The following is a 23,869-nucleotide window of genomic DNA, read 5'->3' as shown; positions in this document are numbered from 1 at the left end:
TAAAACACAGATCATGTAAAAATAAAAATACACACAGAAATTATTTGGACTTGTCTAACTATGCAGTTTGTTCCATTTGGGGGGTCGAGAAGACACTTGAAGAAGGGGTGTATGGAGGTGATTTTCTTTCTCCATTCTCATGCTCTGAAATCTCCTTTCACTCAACATAGAAAGATTGCTGGGGTCATGACAACACAGAATCAAGGTGAGATTTTATCTTTCAGTTTAAATTGCTCGAAATTCTCAATCCAGTGGTCCCAATTCCTCAGTTTACCTATCTCTGGTCTAGCTGCCACACCTTGCCTTGCTTTGCAAACACTTAGCCTCTTTTGACAACCTTAGAGTGGACAAAAAGGGACTTCAGGTGGGAATTCTCTCACACCTGCCTCTGTGTGTTTCCTGTATGGGTTTACCTATTTGAAAAAAAAAAGAATTTTTTAAACCTACCATGATCGTACTGCTTACCTGAATACCTTTAATGGCACCTAAAATGAACACGGAATTTCCTTTTTCTCCTTTTTCCCCAGGAAGGCCCTGAAAATAAAATATGTACTTCAGAGGAAAATAACATATAACCATTTCAGTAAGTACTGTTCTATGTGCAATATTACTCACCAGTAAAATTACCATTATAGTCATGTCTAACTAGCAGAGGTTTCTTTATCTTCTCCATTATTATTATCCTCCTAAGGTTCTTATATATATTTACTCAATATTCAGTCTGGTAAGGAATCTCCTAGACAGAGTATCTACTAATATATAGTTATTTACTGATTATTCAGCAGCAAACTTGCATTTTCCCCCATCATATAAAGCACATGCATTGTTCTTACAAATAATCAATTTTTTAATTATTAATTTATGCCCTAGAAATAGTAAAAAAAAATAACTTTTGTCCATTTCAATACTTGTATTCAAAATAGAGCCTATGTATCCTTTGTAACAAGACTAACTTTTAAAAGATATAACATCTTCCTTTTGGAAAGTTATTGTATATAGCTGCTAGTTGGCTTAGGGTATTTTTAAAAAGTGAATGAAATACTTCAATATATTCTCCCCTGCCCCTGTTTTCCTACTTAACATCTTAATATCCTACTTAATATCTTAATGTATCTTAACTTGGTCACCACATAAAAAATTCTACCATCTTCATATATCAAATATGCAAATTTCAAAGTTAATCCCTCTTAGCGGAGTGCCTGACTTTGCTTCCAATGGAACATGCTTAATGATTTTATGGTAAGTTACATCAACAATTTACTTGAGAAGTCAGATTTGCCTATGCAGGCAGTCCTGGCTTTGTACAGATTCAATATGCATGAATGTCAGTTCCACAGTTGAGTTAAATAACACCAGTCCTCCAACAGCAGGGCTCAAATTTCAGTTACCATTGTATATTAACTGCGTAACTGCATAATGTACAAGGTCCACTGCTAGCTCTTCAGTCCACAAATCACTACATAAATAACAGATGTGAATCGTGATCACTGACTGATCACATCTCTTCTGTAAAAGCCAGTCTGTCATTGGTCCCTGCACATTTATTATTCAGAGCACACGCACACTTGCACACACGCACAGCAAAGCTTGTGGTCGTGTTATTTCCTTATTTCTCAGTGATAAACCCAAATGCCATCTTACAAAAATGAAATATTGAAAGAGGAAATTGGCCAACAAAAACAAAAATGAAGCAAAGAAATGAAAAAAATGGTAACACTGGAAGTGAAATTCAAATAGAACGTAAATGGAGTTACAGAAGAAACAGCTGACCATGGGAATATTGACACTGCTGGCATTTGAAAGACTCTAAATATGCAGCCAGAGGAAATTAGTAAAGATGAACACAGCAACATAAAACAGGAAAGCAGCTGTGATGAAAAGGATGACCATGTCCTGGAGGAAGTGACACAGGAACAAAACTTCACATTAAAGGAACCCTTAGAGATATTTCAGAACACTAGAAATGGATCCAAGCTTAGAAAGGAGCATGACACTTCACCAAGGCATAGAAAACATGTTCACTTAGTATCATAAGTTATACAATGAGAAGGGAAACACTATTGAAACTACTCTTGATAAGTTTTTACAAAGAAATACACTTGAGTTCTCAATATGTCAAATTTCAGTGTACTAAATAAATAGTTTATTTTCATTACCCTATATGTTTATAACTGATAGTAAGGAAGTGTTTAATGTTTGAACAAAACATTTTAAAGGTCACAAAACAATAGTAATTTTTCTCATCGGTTAATAAGTTTGCTTTGTGTGGTTTTAGCTTATGTGGTCATTCTTACATCCTTACATTACTGCACAAAATGAGGACTGCCTATGTATCAAATGAGTCAAGGGGAAGTAAGTTGCTTTGCAAAAAGACTGTTATGACAAGCTTCAGGATTGTGGTCTGTCAGTATGACATGCTGTGTTAAAACTAAAATTAAGAACGCTTGCTCTCTTGAATGTCCATGAATCAGCAGAATGAGATTTGATCCAATTTGAAGAGCTTAGAAAATGTACATTCACCAGGCTGCACTTGAGTCTTCAAATGGCTGAGTTGAAGAGCAAATGGTGGTTGAGAAACTTAACAATGAAAGATGGTGGTTGTTCTTACTTGGTACACAAGAAAGATGTGAGTATGGAAATTCTTTTTGAGTTCTGTATTCAGATCAGTTCCTTTAGGACCTGGAGCAAAAGGAAGACTCATAAGAGACAGTGGGGTGACTATGGTCGTGATGCTAAGAAAGGCTTTTAGAAGGAAACTTGAGAAGTGATAGTCAATAGGGAAGGGGAAAGACTGGAGAACAGTCACAGAAAAACAATTTTGAAAAGCCAAATTATCTCTGATCTTTATTTAAGTGAGAAAAGAAAAAAGAAAAAAAGAGGAAAGGAATAGAAGGTGGGTAGCTCTTGCTTAAGTTGTGTTTAAATAAAAGTCCAAAGTTCTGAAGGAAAAAAAAAAGTCAAGAGCAATAATGTTTTCCTCAAGTGCTGGATATTTTCACCTGTTTCTGGACATCAATTCCAAATCTTTTCTAATTTATCTTCTTGCATTACAGGGGCTAGAAAAATAAAAACTACATTACCCAGCCTCCTTTGTAGCTGGGTTTGAATTAGGTTCTGCCTACAATGTGGAAGGAAGAAGTGAGGAAGAGATTCTCTTCCTGGTCTGTTGCTGCCAAGCAGGAAAGAAGAAACTTCAGTGTTTGTTTGCTATTGTCTAGCCATAGGGGTGAGAGGCAGTGGTTACAGTGCAAGAACAGCTTCCTGACTCTGCAGCTCAACTAAGAGTGAGCCCTTGAAATCAGTAGTCCCGTGGTGGTCCCTAAGTTCCACTCCTCCAACCGTTATGATAAGTGCCAAACTCCCTATATCAAATTCCTTGCTGTTTGAAATACCTAGAAGGGTTTATGTTTCTGTAGTGAACCTTGAATGATAAACAACATAAGTTCTGCTAACTGGTCTTTCTAGTCCCTTTTCCCTAGTATCCATTCTCTGCACAGCAGCCAGAGACACCTTAATGAAACATCAATAGATCATATTGCCTCTTTCCTTAAAACCATCCAGTGTCTTCACATAACATGGAAGAGAATATCTAGTCTCTTTCCATAGTCTACAAGGTCCCACGTGTTCTAGGTCCTGCCCACCTCTCTGTTCTCACCCCCCAGTTACCCCTATTTGTTCACAATGCTCCAGGTACACTTGTACTAAATCTGTTTCTTGAACACACCCAGCCTGTTCCCACCGTAGGGCCTTTTCTCTTAAGATTCCTGTTAGGGTGAGCTGTGGGTGTCTTACTGGCAGGCCTCCTGGGCCTGGAGCTCCTCTTCCTCCCGGAAACCCTGGGTCACCTCTTGAGCCATTGTAGCCATCCACGCCAGGCTTGCCTCTGGGTCCAGGAGGCCCTGGGTGCCCCTGCAGAAAACAAAATTGTAAGTGAAGCATTTTTGCAAAAATATCATAACATGAAGATTATGTAATACGAATACTCAACTCAAATTATGGCAATTATAACTCACAAACTAAATTGTTTAATTTTGTGAAACTCTCTTCTCCACCCAAAAGTGCTATATACTATAGTAAAAATAAAATTTTTTTTAATATATCCAAATTTAAATTAATTTAGTTTGTAATATTCTGGGAGATTTGGGAGGAAACCTTTCTTGAAATCCTTAGAAAGACTCTAATGTATTGTAAAGTCCCCAAATTACCTCTTCCTTCTTCCATTCAATTTTCGTATTAGAAATGAGAATATTAAGCTCACTTCCCATGTTAGGACTCACTGGCAAATAAAAACTTTCCTATGAGTAATCATGTATTTCCAGAATATTATACTTCATATAACCAGTATATTTAGCTCATATTTTGGAATTTTTTCTCAAACCTGTTTGAAAACCTTGCCCTTCAAGTAAAGTGTTTTCGTCTAAGAGTTATTGTACAAAATTGAAATATAAGCACCCTTCTGTTCACTAAAATGAGAAAACAAAAAAAGAGTTTACCATAAATATATATGTAGCACTGTGGTCACTATATATACTATATATAAACCTATATATAATAGACATACATACTATATATATAAAGCATGTGGTTTTAAGGGTTTTGATGAGCCCTTCTCCCTTCTTTAAAAAAATGGAGAAAATTTAGGGATACTTACAGGTATTCCATCCAAACCTGGAAATCCAGGAACACCAGTTGGACCCTAAAATCCCAGAAAATAAAACAAACACATACAAATTTCTAAATTATTTGCTCAACAAGCTGATTTACTTGAAAGCATTAGTAATTAATGACTCATATTTAAACACTCTTAGCAGTCATTGTCACCTATTTTTTACATTGATGAGTTTAAAAGTCAACAGTGAACAATCAACTTTTTGTACCTTTTTTTTGTATTTAGGAAGGTCATTTGGCAGTACTGATTTAAATAAAATATACAACATGCTGTAAGCCAGAAATTCAACTTTTCAGAATCTACCCTAGAGTAACAAACTCTTAAATGTGAACACAGGCAATTTATAGTATTTTTTTTGCACACCTGCACTACATAAAGTTGGGGTAGAATCTCAAATTTTTATCAACAGGGAATAAACTATACTTTTATCCATACTATGGCATAGTATGGATATATAATATTTTAAAAGGAATAAGTTCAATCTATATAAACTGATAAGGAATGGATTCTAAGACATAATGTTGAGTGAAAAATAGATTCATCATGATACATATAATATATCATATAGGTTTTTTTTAAAAGCCACATAACAATATGATTCCTCACTGGATACACACATGTATTAATACTTCAGTGCACAGGAAAGGTCTGAAAGGTCTTGCTTCTCTGGAAAGGGGCTGGGAATGAGCATGGATTATCGCAGAGGAGTTCAGACTTAATTTATTATAAGGTACAAGTATGTCCTTCTTGCGATTATAAAACCCCAGCACAACAGTGCTGGTGAGTGGTTAATGTGAATCCCCACTTACTTTATCTCCTTTGTCCCCTGCTGCTCCAGGAGGGCCACTGTCCCCTCTGATTCCCTTCTCTCCTGGAATCCCAATGTGTCCTGGGGGTCCCAGGGGCCCAATTGGACCCTGTGGCCCTGGGAGTCCGGGCTGACCCTGAGAAGGAACATTAAAAAGAAGCAGAGTAATTCTTAACCAGTATCTTTAACACAAATATATAGTCACTTGGGCCTCCAGAAGACTGGAAAATTGGATTTGAGCAAACTCTAATAATAGAAACACAAATGATGATTTAATACAAAAATAAGAAACAGTGACACTGCCCTTTTCAATCTGAATTCAAGCCATGTGATAAATTTTAATTACTGCATGTGCATATAAATATGTAGTATGCATGTAATGTGTGTATGTACACACAAACACATATGTAAACTGATTACATTATAGTTATCTTACTATTTTGCATTCTGTCAGTAACATTTGTAGATCTTGGGCTGTTTAGTGAAGCAGGGAACTAAAAAAATCAAAGTTTTATTACCATTATGTTAGTGACACAAGTTAAGAGTGAGGGAAACTGCCAGATCTTTTATTTACTTCAAACAGCTAATGATCTGTTAGGGGGAAGCATTTCCTTTTGGGCTGCTTTTATCAAATTCCTTGGTCATGATTTGGCATCAGGCTCCCCATGTCACCTATTTATGGAGTCCAACTTCCCACGAATGAAAAAGCCACCTCTTGCTTTGGTGAAGAAGCTTCCTGAGCTCAATTCTCCCCCCGAACCCAAAGTGGAACATTTTGGGGGGAGCTCTCTGCTCCCCGTCTTGCCGTCTCTCCATCGCATCTGGACGAACTGAACTACTGAATTAACGTTCAGCTGTTTCCTGGTACCAGCAGCTGCGAATCTCACAGCTCCTTCTGTTCTGAAGTGAGGGAGCTGCCCCACCTGGGCTCCCCCACCAGTGCTCTCTTCTCTGTCCCAGGCTCCCTCCTCTCTCTCTCTCTCTGTCTCTCTCCCTCCTCCCCTCATATCCCCTACATGCACGATTCCCTCCAGGACTGGCATTTCAAATGCCGTGGCTTCTAACACCTCCACATATCTGTCTCAGCTCAGACTTCTCTAACTTCCAGATCACATCCAGCTGCCTCCTGGACATCTTGGATTCAACGGTACTTCCAGCTTGAAGAATAAGAAAGAAGAAGAAAAGAAAGAGAAGAAGAAGACAAATCCAAAATGAACTTGATTTTCCCCCCAAATCTGATGCTCCACTGACCTTCCCCACCCACCCAGTTCATCAAGCATGAATCCCGGGAATCATCCTAGATATTCTTCTTTCTGTCATATTTAAATTTAATCCATGATCAACTCTTATTATTTCTGCTTCTGAAGTCGATCTAACACTCGCCCACCTCCCTGTCTCCCTGTCACCATCCTGGCTCAGGCGAGCATGATGGGACTATAGGCCCAGCTTCCTAAAGGGCCTCCCAGCTTCCTGTTACCGTCCCAGCTCTCTCCACAGAACAACCAGAGTGACATTAAAACAAATTAGATCAGAGCATTGTCCTGCTTTCTGAAACCCTTCCTTGTCTTCCTACTGAGTTCACAGTAAACCACATGACACTCCTTTCCAGGCCCCAGATCCCCTTGCAGCCACCTGCTCACGGTCACCACTCGCCAGCCACGTGGCTTCTCCCATCTCAGACTGTAGCCAGCACTTTCCCTCCGGGCTGCGCTCCCCCTCAACCGCAGGCGACTTGGATCTCAGCTCAGGTGCCCCCTCCCCAGAGGCCGTCCTTGACAGCCTGCCCCCAGTGAAATAGGCTCTCTGATCCACCCGTAGTCTCCATCATGGCATCCTGTCTGTTTCCTTCTTAGCATCTTAGCACGTCATGTCTTTAAATTATGTCTTTGTTCATCAGGGTATTGTCTGCCTCTCCAGTTAGACATAAGCACCACGAGGGCGGGGATATTTGCTCACCAGTTAATTCTATCAACTTCCATAGCCTTTGGTGGAGGAAATTGTTTTGAAGGCATAAGGCATAGATGCACTGGCAATGGCTCTGCCCACAGGCCTGGCCGTCCTGCCTGACCTTCCACTCACCTTGGACACCTTCTACCTGGGCCCTGCAGGGTCAGGAAAGTGATTTTTGAACTTGGAAAAAAGTAATTCTATCCAATGTAATCGTCATGATTTATCTAGATTTATTTTATACATTCAAATTTACTTATCATAAAATAATCAACGTATAGGAACAATGAGCCTATTTGAATGAACTAAAAAATCTAGAATCTGGGTTTCTAAGTTATACTGCTAGCCCCAACATTTAATATATGTCTATAATTTGATGTGGGTAGAGAGTACCTTTGATTCATACAATTTTTTAAAATGGCTTGCTTTGCAATCTTAAAATAATACCCTTACATTAGATAAAGGGAAACTTTATAATGAGAAGTTTATAACAAGACTTGCACCAATGCAAGGTGATTTGGCTGCACAACACCATGCACTCTGGTCTCTAATGAGACTAGTTGTGTCCAACACACTTCAGAGGGCATGTTCTATTTCATAGAGCTTGAAAACACTTTTGGTATTCATTTGAAGCCAGGATGTTCACCAGCAATTTTTTGTGCCTCTTAAAGATTTTCCAAAGATTTAAGAAAAATTATTTTATGTCTTCTTACCCCACAAAACAACATGGATGACTGTATTGGATGAGCAAGTAAGTGTTGACATGTGGACAGAAAAGCTTGATGAATTTCAGGAGATATTTGCTCAGATCAGATGTCTTAAACCTCCAGGACAAATATAGGGCTACTCCTCAAGAGTGCAGGGCCCTGGGCAAAATATTTCTTATGCAGTCTTGTCTATATAAAAATTTGAGTTACCTGAAATTAGCACACCAGCTCCATTCTGGAGACCCAATCCTGTGCAATCCCATGAAGGAATTACTGTGCTGGCAGGCGGGAGTGTTCTCCCAAGCAGCCACCCTCCTGAACCCAGGGCACAGCCCTGGGGGCCCAGACCAGCCCATAAGTACAAAGCCAGAGCTCCTCACGTGGCCAAGCCCACACAGGGTGGAGGGGCAGAGAGCTCCCTGATGGGAAGAAGCAGTACCTGAGACTCACCTGGTCCTGGTCCACACCCGGGGTGCCACTGGCCTTGGCCAGGCCCAGACACCAAGAGGGGAGACAAGGGGCGGCCCTGAGCCATGATGGCTGGGACAGGAGCCCCATAACAATAACGCAAGAATGTTCACCACAGTATTATTTGTAATAGCAGGAAAAACTGGAAATCCTGTGAAAATCCACCGACCTGAGACTGAGTGAGTGAATTATGGCTCCTCCATCCAGTGAAACACCACACCGCCCGCCTGGGTCTGGGTGCCCCAGAAGCAACACATCAGACAAGGGTCAATGCAAAGAGCTCATTTGAGAAGCGAAGGAGGAACAGGTAAGGGACGGAGAGTATGACACACTCTCCATGTGACACGGAGAGTCAGTTACCCCCACAGGCAGCTGGAGCTTCACCTGGGGGGACCTGAGAAGCGGTGGGGAACACCCATCTCAGCCCCCTCCTGGGCTGCGGACGCGTGCTGGGCAGGGCCTGCCTGCTGCCAGGTGTGCTTCTGGGCTTTGAGAAAAGGCCTCAGACAAAGAGATGCAGATACTGGCAGCCGAGGTCCCCAGAGTATAAGCACTGAAGCTACAGGTCTGAGGGGATCGTGTAGGGCACTAACAGCACCTGCAAGCAGCCACTGGAGACAGCAAAGTGCATCTGCCTGGGCTGATGGAACACCCCCGTGATGCTTGTGAGGAAGAAACGGAGTGACTGAGTGCGCAGGCTCTACAGTCAACCCCGTACTGACTAGCTGTGTGACCTTGGGCATGTTTCTTAACCTCTCTGTTACTCAGCATCTTCATCTTTCAATGGCTTATAGGCATAACAAGAGTAATGTATGTAAAGGGGGTTATCACAGTGCCTGGTACAATAAATGCTAACTATTGCTATTATGTGTTACTATCATAAATGGATAATTGTTGAATGAGAAAAATAAGCCACAGAATAGTATGTCATATGATCCCACCTGTAGGGAAACAAAAAGGCATTTTCCCTAAATATATGTTTATAAACAAACATTTCTAGAAGAATATACAGGAAACGGCATGTCTCAGAAGTAAAAATGCAAGCCAGTGCAGTTCACGTTCTATTTTGTGTATGTCTTACCATCAACAGATGTGACCTTTATAATAAAGATTAATTACCATTTCTTTTTCACCATTAGGTCATTGACTCCACAAACATCACCGACAGCCTTTAATATCTGCCTAAATTTCACAAATCGAAACTGTAATTTACATACATTTTCCACTTTCTTTGTGTTTTATCATCATCACCAAATAGTGACTATTTATTGAGTATCCATAAAAATACTAAAAGCTTAGATTTTTAAAAGAAACAAATACAGAAAAGACAACAATAAAATATAAAGTATAATTATATGCACAAACCATTTGGGGGCATTGCGAGGGCATAAAACTTAACGATATATATTGCATGAATTCTAAACTACAACCTAAAAGTAAAACTAAATAATGACTTCAGATAACCTTTAACAAAAAACAATGTTAATTAATCATATTTCTAAGTAAGATTAATTAACATAAGTTTAATAGCTCCCATTTTTTTTCTAAATACAAGGTTCAGGAAATAAGTTCTTCTTCATTAAGTTTAGAAATTATCTTTTCATTTTGCATGTAATTTATACACAAACTCCTCAAATTATCTTTTGTGAATCCAGTACTTTATAACAACGTATTATTTAGATACATAACAAAATGTACACTTGACTATAAAAGGGTAACTGAGAAAGACACAACCAATTAATTGGCTATAAATCTCTTCAATGTATTTCATCTTAGACATGCAATACCGAAGCCAGTGAGCTAATGGAAGTTTGCGGAGGAAAAAAGGGAGTGGAAATGTTTAACACAATGGTAAGAATAATAAAATTCCATTTAGTATAGAAATGTGTCCTGATTTGAGAAAGTGCCATATAAAACACTTCCCCCAAAAAGTAAAGCAGAGAATGGTTATGTGCATTATTGAAGAATGCTGATCCCTCTGCTTTGTCCCCCTCCTCCCTCCCCCACCCCACCCCTGCGCCACCCCGCCAGCCACACCGACTTCCTTGCACAGATTTCTGAACAAGCTCTGTTCTTTCCCAGCTTTTTCACATGCTGTCCTGTCCCAGAAGTGCACCCCTCTCTGCCCGTGGCTGACTCCTCTCTCAGTGCTCCTATGGAGAGACCCCCTGGTCCCCTGCCCCAGCCCTGGAGAATGAGATGCCTCTACAGGATGGCTCTAGAATCACACCTCTTACCTGTTACCAGGATCCTTTCTTTATCTGTGTGTGCCCCCCAACCCCATACCCACCAGACCATGAGCTCCTGGAGAGCACAGTCCAGCTGCCCAAGGTCGTGATGGTAGAGAAAGGCAGAGAACAACAAATGCTTAATAAAATAATAACGTCAGCCCTGCCCCTGCCCCAAGGGGAGACAGATGGCCCTTCATGTCCCTGAGGATTCAACCAACCCAGATTGAAAACATTAAAAAATGAATAAAGAATAAAAACAACAATGAAAAAAAATACCAATAAAAATACAGTATAACAACTATGTACATAGCATTTACATTGCATTGTGTATCGTAAATACCCTAGAGATGATTTAAAGTATTCAGGAGGATGTGCATAGGTTATATGCAACTACTACCCTATCTTATATCCACAGATTTTCATATTCGCGGGTGTCCTGGAACCAATCCCCCATGGATACCGAGGGACTAGTACAAATGCTTTCTTACGTCTCTGAACAGCCATCCCCAGAACACCGGTTTACAGTAGTTATGCAGAACGGCAATGATTCCACACTAAAGCCTGCAGAGCACAACTCCACACTGTGAACAACGACCCTGAATGCAGCGATGGTGGTGTCTTTTTGCTGTTGAGATATAACATAGGTGTCATTATGCCTTTATTTTAACCATTTTAAACAGCAAGTGGAAAAGCTAACATAAAACACTAAATGTCTCCTTTTTCATAGCCATAAAGGCTTTGTGATTTTATATTTAATGCTGTTTTTTATATTAATGGGTATTTTGTTATATGATAAATTTTTAACGGAAATACATTAAACCTTGGATAACACTACAAAACCTGTCAAAAAGCTGAGAATTTCCCAAACACTGATTTTTGAAATAGTCATTTGTTAATTTACCCAATTTGAGTAAATAATTTATCCACAGCAATGTAGAGAATATTTCTATTTTCATTAAATTGTTTCATGTAAAAGAAAGGGTCAGATTGGGGGGGAAATGGCAGATTCGCAGTGACCTCCTGGCTCTCTGCTCCCAGAGAAGAAGGTGAGGAACTCGGACAGCTACACACGAGTGGATCACTATCCCCCAAGGACAGGGTTGTGAATCTGCAGCGAAACAGTGTGGGACATGGAACGCAAGGGAAACAAACGGGAGATATGATTGCAAAGACTGCAGAATGTGAGATATGTAATAGGGAATAGAAGGTGGGACAGCTGCACCCCCCGCCCAGCCAGCGTGGTGTGACCTGACCCACAGGAGGATGCCCAGCTCCTCCACTGACCTCCCCACCCACTCAGGCAGGGACTCTCCTGAAGTGGGTGCAAAGTCATGGCACGGGACTCTGTGGAGAGGAGACAATAGCAGGAAACATTTTGAACTCTCCGGTGCTCTGCACTGGAACCGCACTGGGCAGGGGAGGGACTGGGCTGAATGGTTACTTCCCGCAACCGTGTGAGGGAGTTTGGAGACAGGCACCTCGCCTCTGGTGGTCAGCAGGCCCAGAACAAAGGAGGTGAACGCTGAAAAGGGGGCTCTGCCCCTGGAAACCACTGATGATTCAGCTGGCTCAGGGTGGGACAGAAAGAGCAGGACCCTCTGCTAGGCAGAGGTGAGATTGCAGGACTGTGATGCAGAGGGGACATCTGGCAGCCTGCTGATTCAGCCCTTAAAACCGGCATTTGTCAACTCCTGAATGGTCACCCCATCATTAGCTCTCCAGGGGTGGGCAGCTGCCATTTTGGGGGTCCACAGCCCAGAGATGCTGCAGTGCACTGTGGTTTCGGGCAGCACCCCTCCCCCAGCCCCGGGGACTCTCATGCTGGACGCAGCAGGCTCTGCCCTTGGAGATGGGGAGAAGCAAGAAAATCCGCTTTCTCTGTGTGACTGGCGTGAATCTGCAGGGCTTCAGTGCTTAACAATAGTTGATGGCCTGTTGATTCAGCCTGCTGGACCAGCTTAGGTCATCTAATAAGATCATAATTCTAGGGCTTGCTCTCCACATCCAGGTAGCTGCCAGCATGGGGGTTTGTGGACAGGGAAGGAAAAACCTGGCCACAGACCTCAGCAATTGCACCAATTGACCCCCTCCCATCAGGAGCAGCCTTCCAAGTGTGGTGAAAGAGCCCTGAATAACATATTAGGAGCTCCCCCTAGTGGCAGATCAAGAAACCATAGAAGCCCACACTCCCAGGCTTGCAGGCACCAACCAGCTGCAATCTATCTTACCCTTACCCCCACCTTAAAGGGGAACAGGGTACAAGTAAACCTCGGTAGCAGCAAGACCCTTCCCCAAAATCAGGGCATTTGTATATGCCATCCAGGGGACCAGAGCATAAAACAGAGACATCAGATTACCTTGATAACTGGCTCCTCCACACAAACTACAATCAATGACAGAGAGGGTAACCCGATAGCTTCACACAATGCCCTCCATTGCAAGCTACTAAAGGGCAGTGGAGTCATACACACAAGTGTGATGTGTGTATCAACACCCCACTGACTGAGCTGGACAGATCCTCCAAGCAGAAAATAAGCAAAGAAAAAATGGACTTAAACAGAGCTCTAGAACAAATGGGTCTAACAGACATCTACAGAACATTCCACCCAAAGAAAGACAAATATACATTCTTCTCATCAGCTCATGGAACTTCCTCTAAAATTGATCCCATCCTAGGCCACAAATCAGATCTCAACAAAGTTAAAAAAGTAGAAATTATACCATGTCTCTTCTCAGACCACAGTGTAAATCGGAGATCAATTCCAACAGAAACACTCACCACTTCACAAAGTCATGGAAATTAAACAATTGATTGCTGAGTAACTATTGGATCAAGGAGTAGATACAGACAGAAATCAAAAAATTCTTTGAACTAAATGATAACGGGGACAAGAAAAGCATTCCTGAGAGGAAAACTAATAGCATTAAATGCTCACATCCAAAAGACAGAAAGCTAACAAATCAACAAACTAGTAAACCATCTCAATGAACTAGAAAAGGAAGAGCAAATTAATTCTAAACCTAGCAGAAGAAAAGAAATAACTGGCCGGGCGTGGTGGCTCACGCCTGTAATCCTAGCACTCTGGGAGGCCGAGGTGGGCGGATCGTTTGAGCTCAGGAGTTCGAGACCAGCCTGAGCAAGAGCGAGACCCCATCTCTACTAAAAATAGAAAGAAATTATATAGACAGCTAAAAATATATATAGAAAAAATTAGCCGGGCATGGTGGCACATGCCTGTAGTCCCAGCTACTCGGGAGGCTGAGGCAGTAGGATTGCTTAAGCCCAAGGAGTTTGAGGTTGCTGTGAGCTAGGCTGACGCCACGGCACTCACTCTAGTCTGGGCAACAGAGTGAGACTCTGTCTCAAAAAAAAAAAAAAAAAAAAGAAAAGAAAAGAAAAGAAATAACTAAGATCAGAGCAAAGCTAAATGAAATTGAGAAAAAAAAGAACTATACAGAAGATTAATAAAACCAAAAGTTGGTTTTTTGAAAAGATAAACCAAATTGACATCCCTCTTGCTAGATTGACAAGAACTAGAAAGGAAAGGACTCTAATAAACTCAATTAGAAAGGAAAAAGGAGAGGTCACTACAGAGATCACAGAAATATAAAACATTATCTTTGAATACTATAAAAATCTATATGTCACAAAACTACAAAACATGGAAGAAATAAACAAATACTTAGAACCACACAATCTTCCTAGGCTCAATCAGGAAGAAATAGAATTCCTGAACAGACCAATATCAAGCACAGAAATTGAAGCAGCAATTAAAAATCTAAAAGGTCCTGGACAGATGGGTTCACACCTGAATTTTACCAAACTTACAAAGAAGAACTCATACTCATACTGCAGAAATTATTCCACAACATTGAGAAGGATGGTATCCTCCCCAACTCATTCAATGAAACCAATATCACCTTGATATCAAAGCCAGGAAAGGACACAACAAAAAAGAAAACTACAGACCAGTATCCCTCATAAATATAGATGCAAAAATCCTCAACAAAATCTTAGTAAACTGAATCAAACAGCACATCAAAAAATAATTCATCATGAGCAGGTGAGCTTTATCCCAGAGATTCAAGTTTGGTTCAACATATGCAAATATATACATGCAATTCACCACATAAATAAAACCAAGAACAAAGACTATCTGATTCTCTCAATAGACACAGAAAAAGCATTTGACAGAATCCAGCACACTTCTATAATAAAAACTCTTAACAAAATAGGCATAGATGGGACATAACTTAAAATTATTAAAGCCATATACGATAAACCCATAGCCAATATCATACTGAATGGGGAAAAATTGAAAATATTCCTGCTTAGAACTGGAATCAGACAAGGTTGCCTACTATCTCCACTTCTATTCAACATAGTGCTGGAAGTCCTTACCAAAGCAATCAGACAAGAGAGGTGTCTGAATGAGAGCAGAAGAGGTCAAACTCTCACTTTTTGCTGACGATATGATATTATATCTAGAAAATCCAACCAAGAGACGCCTGAAATTGATAAATGAATTGAGTAAGTCTCAGTATACAAAATTAATGCACACAGATCAGTGGCATTCATATATGCCAATAACAGTCAAGCCAAAATCAAGTCAAAGACGCAACACCTTTCACAATAAGCATCAAAGAAAATTAAATATTTAGGAATACATTTAATGAAGGAGGTGAGAGACATATATAGGGAGAACTATGAAACACTGAGAAAATAAATCGTAGAAAATGTAAACAGATGGAAAACCCTACCATGCTCATGGATTGGCAGAGTCAATATTGCTAAAATGTCCATACTACCTAAAGTGATCTACAGAATTAATGCAATCCCTATCAAAATACCATCATCATTCTTTACAGATCTAGAAAAAATAATTGTATGCTTTGTATGGCGCCAGAAAAGACTTCATATAGTCAAAGTAATCTTAAGCAAAAAGAACAAATTGGGAGACATCAGTCTACCAGACTTCAAGCTTTACTACAAGGCTATAGTAACAAAAACAGCATGGTACTGGCACAAGAACAGAGATATAGACCTTTTGCACAGGACTGAGAACCCAGATATAAAACCATCCTCATATTGTCATCTAATCTTTGACAAAGCAGACAAAAATATACATTGGGGAAAAGAATCTCTATTCAATAAATAGTGCTGAGGAAACTGGATAACCACATGCAGAAGATTGAAACTGGATCCCCACCTCTCACCTCTCACAAAAATCAACTCATGATGGATAACAGACTTAAACCTAAGGTGTGAAACCTTAAGAATTCTGGAAGAAAATATTGGGAAAACTCTTACAGACATTGGCCTAGTCAAAGAATTTATGACGAAGACCCCCAAAACAATCACAGCAGCAACAAAAATACATAAATGGGACCTGATCAAATTAAAAAACTTGTGCACAGCCAAGGAAACTATCATTAGAGCAAATAGACAACCTACAGAATGGGAGAAAATATTTGCATTCTTCACATCCGTTAAAGGGCTGATAATAAGAATCTATCTAGAACTTAAGAAAATTAACAAGAAAAAATCAAACAACCCCATCATTAAATGGGCAAAGGACTTGAACAGAAACTTTTCAAAAGAAGACAGAATAATGGCCAGCAAACATATAAAAAAGTGCTCAACATTTCTAATCATTAGGGAAATGCAAATCAAAACCACAATGAGATATCACCTAACTCAAGTGAGAATGGCTTTTAGCAAAAAGTCCCCAAACAACAAATGCTGGCATGGATGTGGAGAGATTGGAACACTCTTACACTGCTGGTGGGACTGCAAATTAGTACAACCCCTGTAGAACGTAATTTGGAGATATCCCAAAGAGCTAAAAATATAAATACCATTTGATCAAGCAATCCCACTACTAGGCATCTACTCAAAGGAAAAAAAGACATTCTATAATAAAGATATCTGCACTTGAATGTTTACAATAGCACAATTCACAATTGCAAAGATGTGGAAACAAGCCAAGTGGCCATTAATACATGAGCAGATTAATAAAATGTGGTATATGTATATCATGGAATACTACTCAACTACAAAAAACAACGGTGAACTAGCAGCTCTTATATTATCCTGGATAGAGCTTGAGCCCATCCTTCAAAGTGAGGTATCACAAGAATAGAGCTTACAAGTAAATATTTAGGCTTACTTTTTTATAGGGCTACAATAGAATTAACTTTGGGATGAACAGACATAAACAGCAGCCCCATAAAAGACATTTTTATAACTAGATAATTATTAATCACGGGAATTTTACATCATTTAAAAAAATCTTTAAAGAAATAGTTCATCTACTCCTAAGCCTGTGCTTTCTACCCATGAACAATAACATAGTATAAAATATGGCAGATTCAGTTTAGCACAAAGAAAAACTGCTCAATGAAATGACTCATTTTCAGATGCAGTATCCCTGAGGTTCTTTTTTTTTTTTTTTTTTTTTTGGCTACTGTGTGCACAGGATTGCCTCTGTGGCTTATGACTTTCAGTTTGAGACAGTGAAGTCAAAAAACAGATCCACTGAATCCAGAAATGACAATCAGCTTGACAGCTGAGGACACTCTGGCACGCCATGTGAAGCCACTAGATCATCTCTTTCTTTCTACTCAAAGGCCAAATTGACACGTGTCATCAGACCTGTTATTTGTGCCTCCGTAATGCAGCAGCGGGCTCCCAGGCCAGCTGTACAAATAAAGGATGAAGGAGATCAGAGTGGACACAGAATTGCACGCCTCCCTACCCTCTGAGGCCAGGGCATTCCTTTAGGATTTTATCCCTTGTTGATTGTCTAAGTCAGGAGCATCTCTTGAGCAGGGCTAAGACCAAATTACTTTTATTTCACAACAACTTAGTAGAAGGGACCAGAACATAAGAAGATATGTATGGAAGATTTTAAAACCAAAATATTCAAATCAGCCTTTTTGGCTACGACTGGTCTGCTTGCACCTGGAGACCAAACCCTGTGGGGAATGACAAAAATCTAAGAAATCCTTCATCATTTTAGCAGTATGAAGATTGGGAGAAATAACTACAGACAACTACAAATACATGTACAACCACACTTTTTATGCAACTACTTCATTCTCTTTCCCAGCTAGAAGCTGAATCAGTGTAAAAGATGTGTAAACAAATGAATAAATAATGACTAAATGAACAAGAAAGATGCTTTTGTTACACTAATGATAAAGCATTTTCCAAATCACCCTTGCACTCTAAGACCATGACACTAGCCATCAAAATTGTCCCAGGAAGGGGAAAGAATTTAATGTGTTAAGCTTGGGGAGGTTCCTGCCATGCTCCAGACCTTGCACTTAATGCAAACAGAAGCACTGGGAAATGTGGACCACTATCCCCATATAGACAGAGAAAGTTTACTCAGGAGGTATAACTTATTCAATCTCACACACCTAGTAAGCTGGAATTCATACCCAGACCAGTCAGTCTCTCTCCAAAACCTCTCCTCTTCCCACCCCAGCCTGGCACGATGGAGAGTCCTTGCACTAAACCACAGTCATGCTGCTTCTGCAGTGACATCTCAATTTCTTCAAGCTTCATCTTATTTTTATGCTTTAAAAAAATGTATCTGCATGTACGCTATATTCTTTTATGAAGTTTCTTTAGAAAATACAATTGTTAAATTAATCAAAGACCTCTATTTTTGTGGTTCTCAAGTCTAATTTTCTAGTCCCATCCTATATCTCCAGCTGTTTTCTAGAAACTTTCTTGGATCTTCTTCCCCTGTTCATTCACACGCATCAGTCAAAGCTGAGCTCATCCCTCCCACCTCCTCCTTTCCTATCTCTGCGGATGGTGACTCTGTTCTTTCCATTAATGAGGCTCACCACCCAGCTGTCGGCTTCCGCTCACCGACTTTCCCTCATTTTCCAAGCCCTTCCCATGACCAAGTCTGTCACATCTTGCCATGAACCAAAGCTCACGTGCCTGTCTTACTGTCATCCCTCTGCCGGACGCCTGGGTCCTGGTCTCGCCATCTCTTGCGTGGGTTATCCAAGCACCAGCCTCCCTTGCTTCCCTAACCCCGATCTTCTCCCTCCCCCACACCACTGTCTACTAATTGTCTTCAGTCTCCCTGTCCTTGCATCCTTGCGTTCATTAAAACCTCCAGTGGGTACAATCTGCCTTCCACGGCCCCAGCCAACCTTACCCCTGCAGTTTCCACACCCACAACCTCTGCTCCAATCACACATTTCCCTGAGGTGAGAATAGCCTTTCTTCACCTGTAGCTCAAATGCTACTGTCCTCCCTTCAAAATAGGATAATAATTACAGTAACAATAACTGCTACCAGGCCCTAGGCACTTACTCTGTTCTAGGCACGACATGACATTTCTGTACATTCTTCTTACGCAATGCCGACTACCCTGTAAAGCAGAAAGTCATCCCTGAATCTACTTACTCATCCCTGAAAGAGGAAGCTGAGGCTCAGAGTGTGGCTCTGACTTCAAATTGCTGCTTCCCCTTTTTACCCCAATCTTACGCTCCTCCAGCCTCTCATGTGTACCCTAATATAATTAACACCTGAAGAGTCTCGCCGCCTATTTCTTCTTATTGTCATGTACATGCTTCTTTAATTAATATCTGCTTGGGGTGATGTCTTTGGGTAAGCTGCTGAGGCCAGGGATCCATGCACACTTTTATTTCTGCCCCAGCACCTCGGCCACTGTCTTACACATATAAATTCTAAACATATACCCACGGATTGCTTAATAGATTAAAACTTCTGTAGTTAACAAAGGAGCATTTTTAAATGCATCCATCCTTTATCTGTTTCCCTGGGTATTCTTATTCCATTGTTATTATCATCTCTTATTATTTTTTAATTCTTCCCTCCTTTTTAATGCTCAATTGTAATTCAACCAGAAAGACACCAGGTGTCAGTACAACATCACTTAAACCCCAAAACAGGGCTTCACATGCAGCACTAGTTCTTTTGACAATCCCTCCAGGCTTCTCCCATCACAGGAAAAGGTCTGCTGAGTACCAGGAAGAATTTTAAAAATACATAATGAAAAGGTGTTACTCAAATAGTAGACAGTCCAAGGAGACTGGACTGCAGAGTCCAGTGAAAGAGTATTTTCTTATCCCTGTTAATGATGAGATAGGGATGAACTGATCAATTTAGCAGGGAGTATTTTAGCTGTGTTGGGGGCCGCACCGTGCAGGGGAAAGAAGCTGCACTGAGAACCAGAACACATGGCTTTGCGGGTGAACAAGGTCACCCTTGGACCAGGTCATTGAAGAAAGGTTTTCCTACTTTAAAACAGGGGCTGCTGTGAGAACCGAGTAAGGCAGTGCTGAGGGCTCCAGCTGAGCTCCCTGGTGAGCTCCAAAGCAGCTGACTCTCCATCCTTCTTCCTGCTGTGTTCTCTTGGCCTCCCTGCCCCTCGGCCTTCCCTGGCCTCCTCTTCCTCCTGGTTGGAGACCCCCCTGGACCCTCTCAGAGCTCTCTGGGCCTCTTCTCACTTTCTCTTGGGCAAACTCCTTGGAATCTGTGGCTATTACCTTAGATGGCAAAAGATGTGATAAAGTTCGGGACCTTGAGTGGAGGCGTTTATCCTGGGGTACCCAGGTGGCCCCTAAACACCATTACACGTGTGCCTATAAGGAGCACGCAGAGGGAGATCTGTCACAGACACAGGAGAGGATGGCGACGTGAATGGGGCAAAGACTGGAGTCAGCAGCCAGGAGCCAAGGAAGCCACACAGCGCCGAGAGCCACCAGAGGCTAGAGGAGGGGACAGAGTCTCCCCAGAGCCCACGGAGGGAGCCTTGCAGTGCCAACGCCTCGCTTTTTGGACTTCAGGCTTCTAGAACTTGTAAGAGAATAAATTTCTATTGCATTAAGCCACCAAGTATATAAAATTTGTGCCGGCAGCCACAGGAACTAATACAATGCTCTTCCTACAGGCTGTAGGCTGGTGACCTCTGCTTCCACTGAGTCCAAGCTCAAGTGAGAACCCACAGCTCCCTGACCCCCTGCAGCCCCCATATGAAATTATATGCTCCTGCAAAACCAAGTTAGGGCACCAAATTATCCACACAGGGAGGGTGCAAGGGTCTTGTCTTGTCTTGTCTTTGCTCTGATGTGTACCAAGCACCTACGAGAGAGCCTGGCCCTCACTGGGCAGTGAGAAGTAATAGCTGGAGGGGCTCTTGTTTGTCTGTCTTGCTGGGCCCTGAGCTCCAGGCTTTGGGGGACTTTATTCTTTACCACTGAGGCCTCATGCCCCAGCACGTGGCAAGTACTCAGTGGTTATTTGCTGTACGAATAGAAAGGTATCATTATTCATCTCAGTTAAGATTGTACGACAGAGAAGTGAAAAAACAAGCATCTTGGAGACATGGTTGTTTCCATGTGGATTTCTTGGCAAATTATTTAAAATGATGTTTGAAAGGAGAAATTTGCTTTCTTTCCTAAAACCTTTATAATTCCACACCTTAGCTAACTCAGTCAGAGGTTACCCTTGTGCTAGAGAGGTATTCTTATATTCGCTGCTCTCCATGTTGCTTTATAGAAATATTTCCAGAAAAAAATGTGCCCTGCCCTTGGGTGCACCTGCATTGCTAGCCCTTATTTCTTGCCAATAACAAGGCTGCCTCGGCATCGGCAGTGACCCCGCTCCTCTCGAGTTCAGCGTGGCCCCACATTTGCTGAGCTCTGCACCGGGCCGGTCTGGCCCGGGTTCACGCTGGGTCGCAGAGCTCGGCAGTTGTTGCTATGGAACTGAACTCCACGGAGGAGACCAAAGACTCTGCTGCAAATCACTGACAATTCAATGAGGTGACTGACCAGGGCAGATACTCTAAAACCTGCCTTCAGGCCGAAACAGCAACTAGGATTCCAAGAGAAAGTTCTGTTGTATTAGCTCTATATCTACACTTGGCCTGTTTGGAAAATAAATAATACGGTGTAGTAGGCAAATATAAGCTTGCTCTGTCTCCTTTCTCACACATAAATGCTGGATTTAAAGAGAGAGGTTTGTCAGCATACTGAAAGCAAGGTTAGTTGGAGTTACTCTCCTATGTAGGTATCAGCTACTGCTGCTGCTTCTCCCATTATGATTACTAATAGGCTAAATAATATAAAATGATAGGCAGGGATCCCTCCTCTACCTGCCCAGGCCTTCTGAACCCTTTTTGGAAATACTTCCTCAAGCACTTACGTAGGATATCCTGCAGCTGAAGATTCATCCTTTAACTTTTGGAAGTTTTCCATTCTTCAAAAGTCAAGGTTACTATTCTTGACGAGGGGGGACACTTTAACAAGCTGAGCCAGAGTTGTAAACTGGAAGCTGGTGGCTGAATTCCACAAGGAAATTGGTTTAACTGTTAGGCACTAAGAATTTTTGGATTTACATTTTACGAAAAGTATGAATTCCGATGCCTTTACAGGACAAATACCTTGTCCAGCTCCCCACAGCCCCCAGTGTGATGGCCTATCCCTGAGCCCCCAAATTCAGGTTACCCTGCTGTCTCCTAAAGCCCTCTGATCTGCCCCTCAGACAGGGACTTCATTCATCAGGGAATTCTCCACCAGCCACACAAGCAGCCAGAGAGCTCTTGGAGAAGAAAGATGTGGCAAGAAAAACAAAAAGGCTGAAACCAAAAGCTCAGGGGTTAGGGACAGACCAACTTTACCAACTGTCAGTTGTCACTGGACCTTGTTTACATCAAAATAGAACATAATTAACTTACGTGAACTTTGGGACATACAAATTATTGCTCTGAACCATTATCCAGCTACAGTTAGAAAGTATCCTAAAACACAGCTGTGTGAGTGATAAAGAGGTTGAGTTCTAGAACTCTGAGTGTAAATAATTTAATGAAATGAAAAACATTAACAATAATTAAAATTTCCTAAGTAAATTCCATTTTTATCATTGAATGCAGGGACGAATGAAGGAGATTGCAGGAAAAATACTTCACATTTTTTTAGTGATTTGAAATTCCCAAAAGGAAGAGTGACCCCCTAATGTTTGACTTTGGTTTTCAAACCAAAAACTGTAAGACAGTTCTTGAATTGTAAGCCATTTGACCTCCTTGTTTGTAAAATCACCACATCACAAGGTTTTGTTGATTTCACCATTGCCGAACTCCCTTGAATGAAAAACAATATGGATCTATTTTATTCTGGGGAAAAAACTATAGAAGGTGTCTTTTTTATTATCCTAGTTACTAAAGTAAAACTTATAAAAGGCCCTCATCCTAGTTTATAAGGACATGTCATTTTCCCTTCAAGGAGACAACCATTAAATATATAAGAGCTTCCTCCCCTGAAACTGACAAAGAATAATATAGAATCCTGCCCAATGCTGCCTCATTTGCACCCCTACAGAGGGACTAAGAGGTTCAGGGAAATGTTAGGGCCTATCCACAAGTCATTTTGGAAACCAATTGAATAGCTGTCATATGTGAACATCCCGTTTCAGAGAACCACAGGATACTAGAGCTGAGAGGGACAGACCAGCCCCCTAGCACAAACCCTTATTTCCCAGGTGAGGGCCCTGAACCCAGAAAAGGTCAAAGGGGTAAGTTCCTGTCTCCTACCCTCACCAGAGCTCTTTCCAGGTCGCCATTGTGCCTTTAAGACATCTGAGCGTAGCAACAGTCTTATTTGTTGCTGCTGCTCAAAGTGCTTGTTTCTGACCCTACCTGAAATTCACAAGGGAATTTAAACTATGTGAGATTACTCATTTCATAACAGGCTTAAATGCTAGTGTGGGGGGAGAAAGACCTTCTTTTGGGTACGGCAGGCACCCCACGGGTCCCCTGCATGCTGGCCTGGCCACCAGCTCAGGCTCCCAAATTCTGTCCAGGCTGGAGCTTGAATTTTAATTTATTGATTTATATGTACTAACTGCCTATTATGTGCTATTTACTGTGATAATCTCAAAGAAGTAAAAAAAAAAAAAAAAAAAATGATGCCCTAGTTCCCAGAGGGGAGAAACAAAGGTAGGCAAATTACATTTCTAGAGTGTCCACTGTGGGTCAGGTGTTAGGAT

The 23,869-nt window shown here is 41.3% G+C and overlaps 1 protein-coding gene across 1 annotated transcript in view; it reads right to left on the bottom strand.

Moving 5' to 3' along the window:
• Positions 1-23,869, bottom strand: part of COL4A4 (collagen type IV alpha 4 chain) — a 103,066-nt gene that overhangs the window by 65,634 nt on the left and 13,563 nt on the right. Inside the window, exons 5-8 of the mRNA XM_069474089.1 lie at positions 5,479-5,613; positions 4,652-4,696; positions 3,793-3,909; positions 466-534 (exon numbers count right to left, since the gene is read on the bottom strand). Coding sequence (XP_069330190.1) covers positions 466-534; positions 3,793-3,909; positions 4,652-4,696; positions 5,479-5,613 — 366 coding nt within the window. The remainder of the gene's footprint in view (positions 1-465; positions 535-3,792; positions 3,910-4,651; positions 4,697-5,478; positions 5,614-23,869) is intronic.

This window comes from Eulemur rufifrons, chromosome 1 (genome assembly GCF_041146395.1).
Source record: "Eulemur rufifrons isolate Redbay chromosome 1, OSU_ERuf_1, whole genome shotgun sequence".
Taxonomy (NCBI): Eukaryota; Metazoa; Chordata; class Mammalia; order Primates; family Lemuridae; genus Eulemur; species Eulemur rufifrons.
This window is presented reverse-complemented; position numbering and strand designations above follow the sequence as displayed.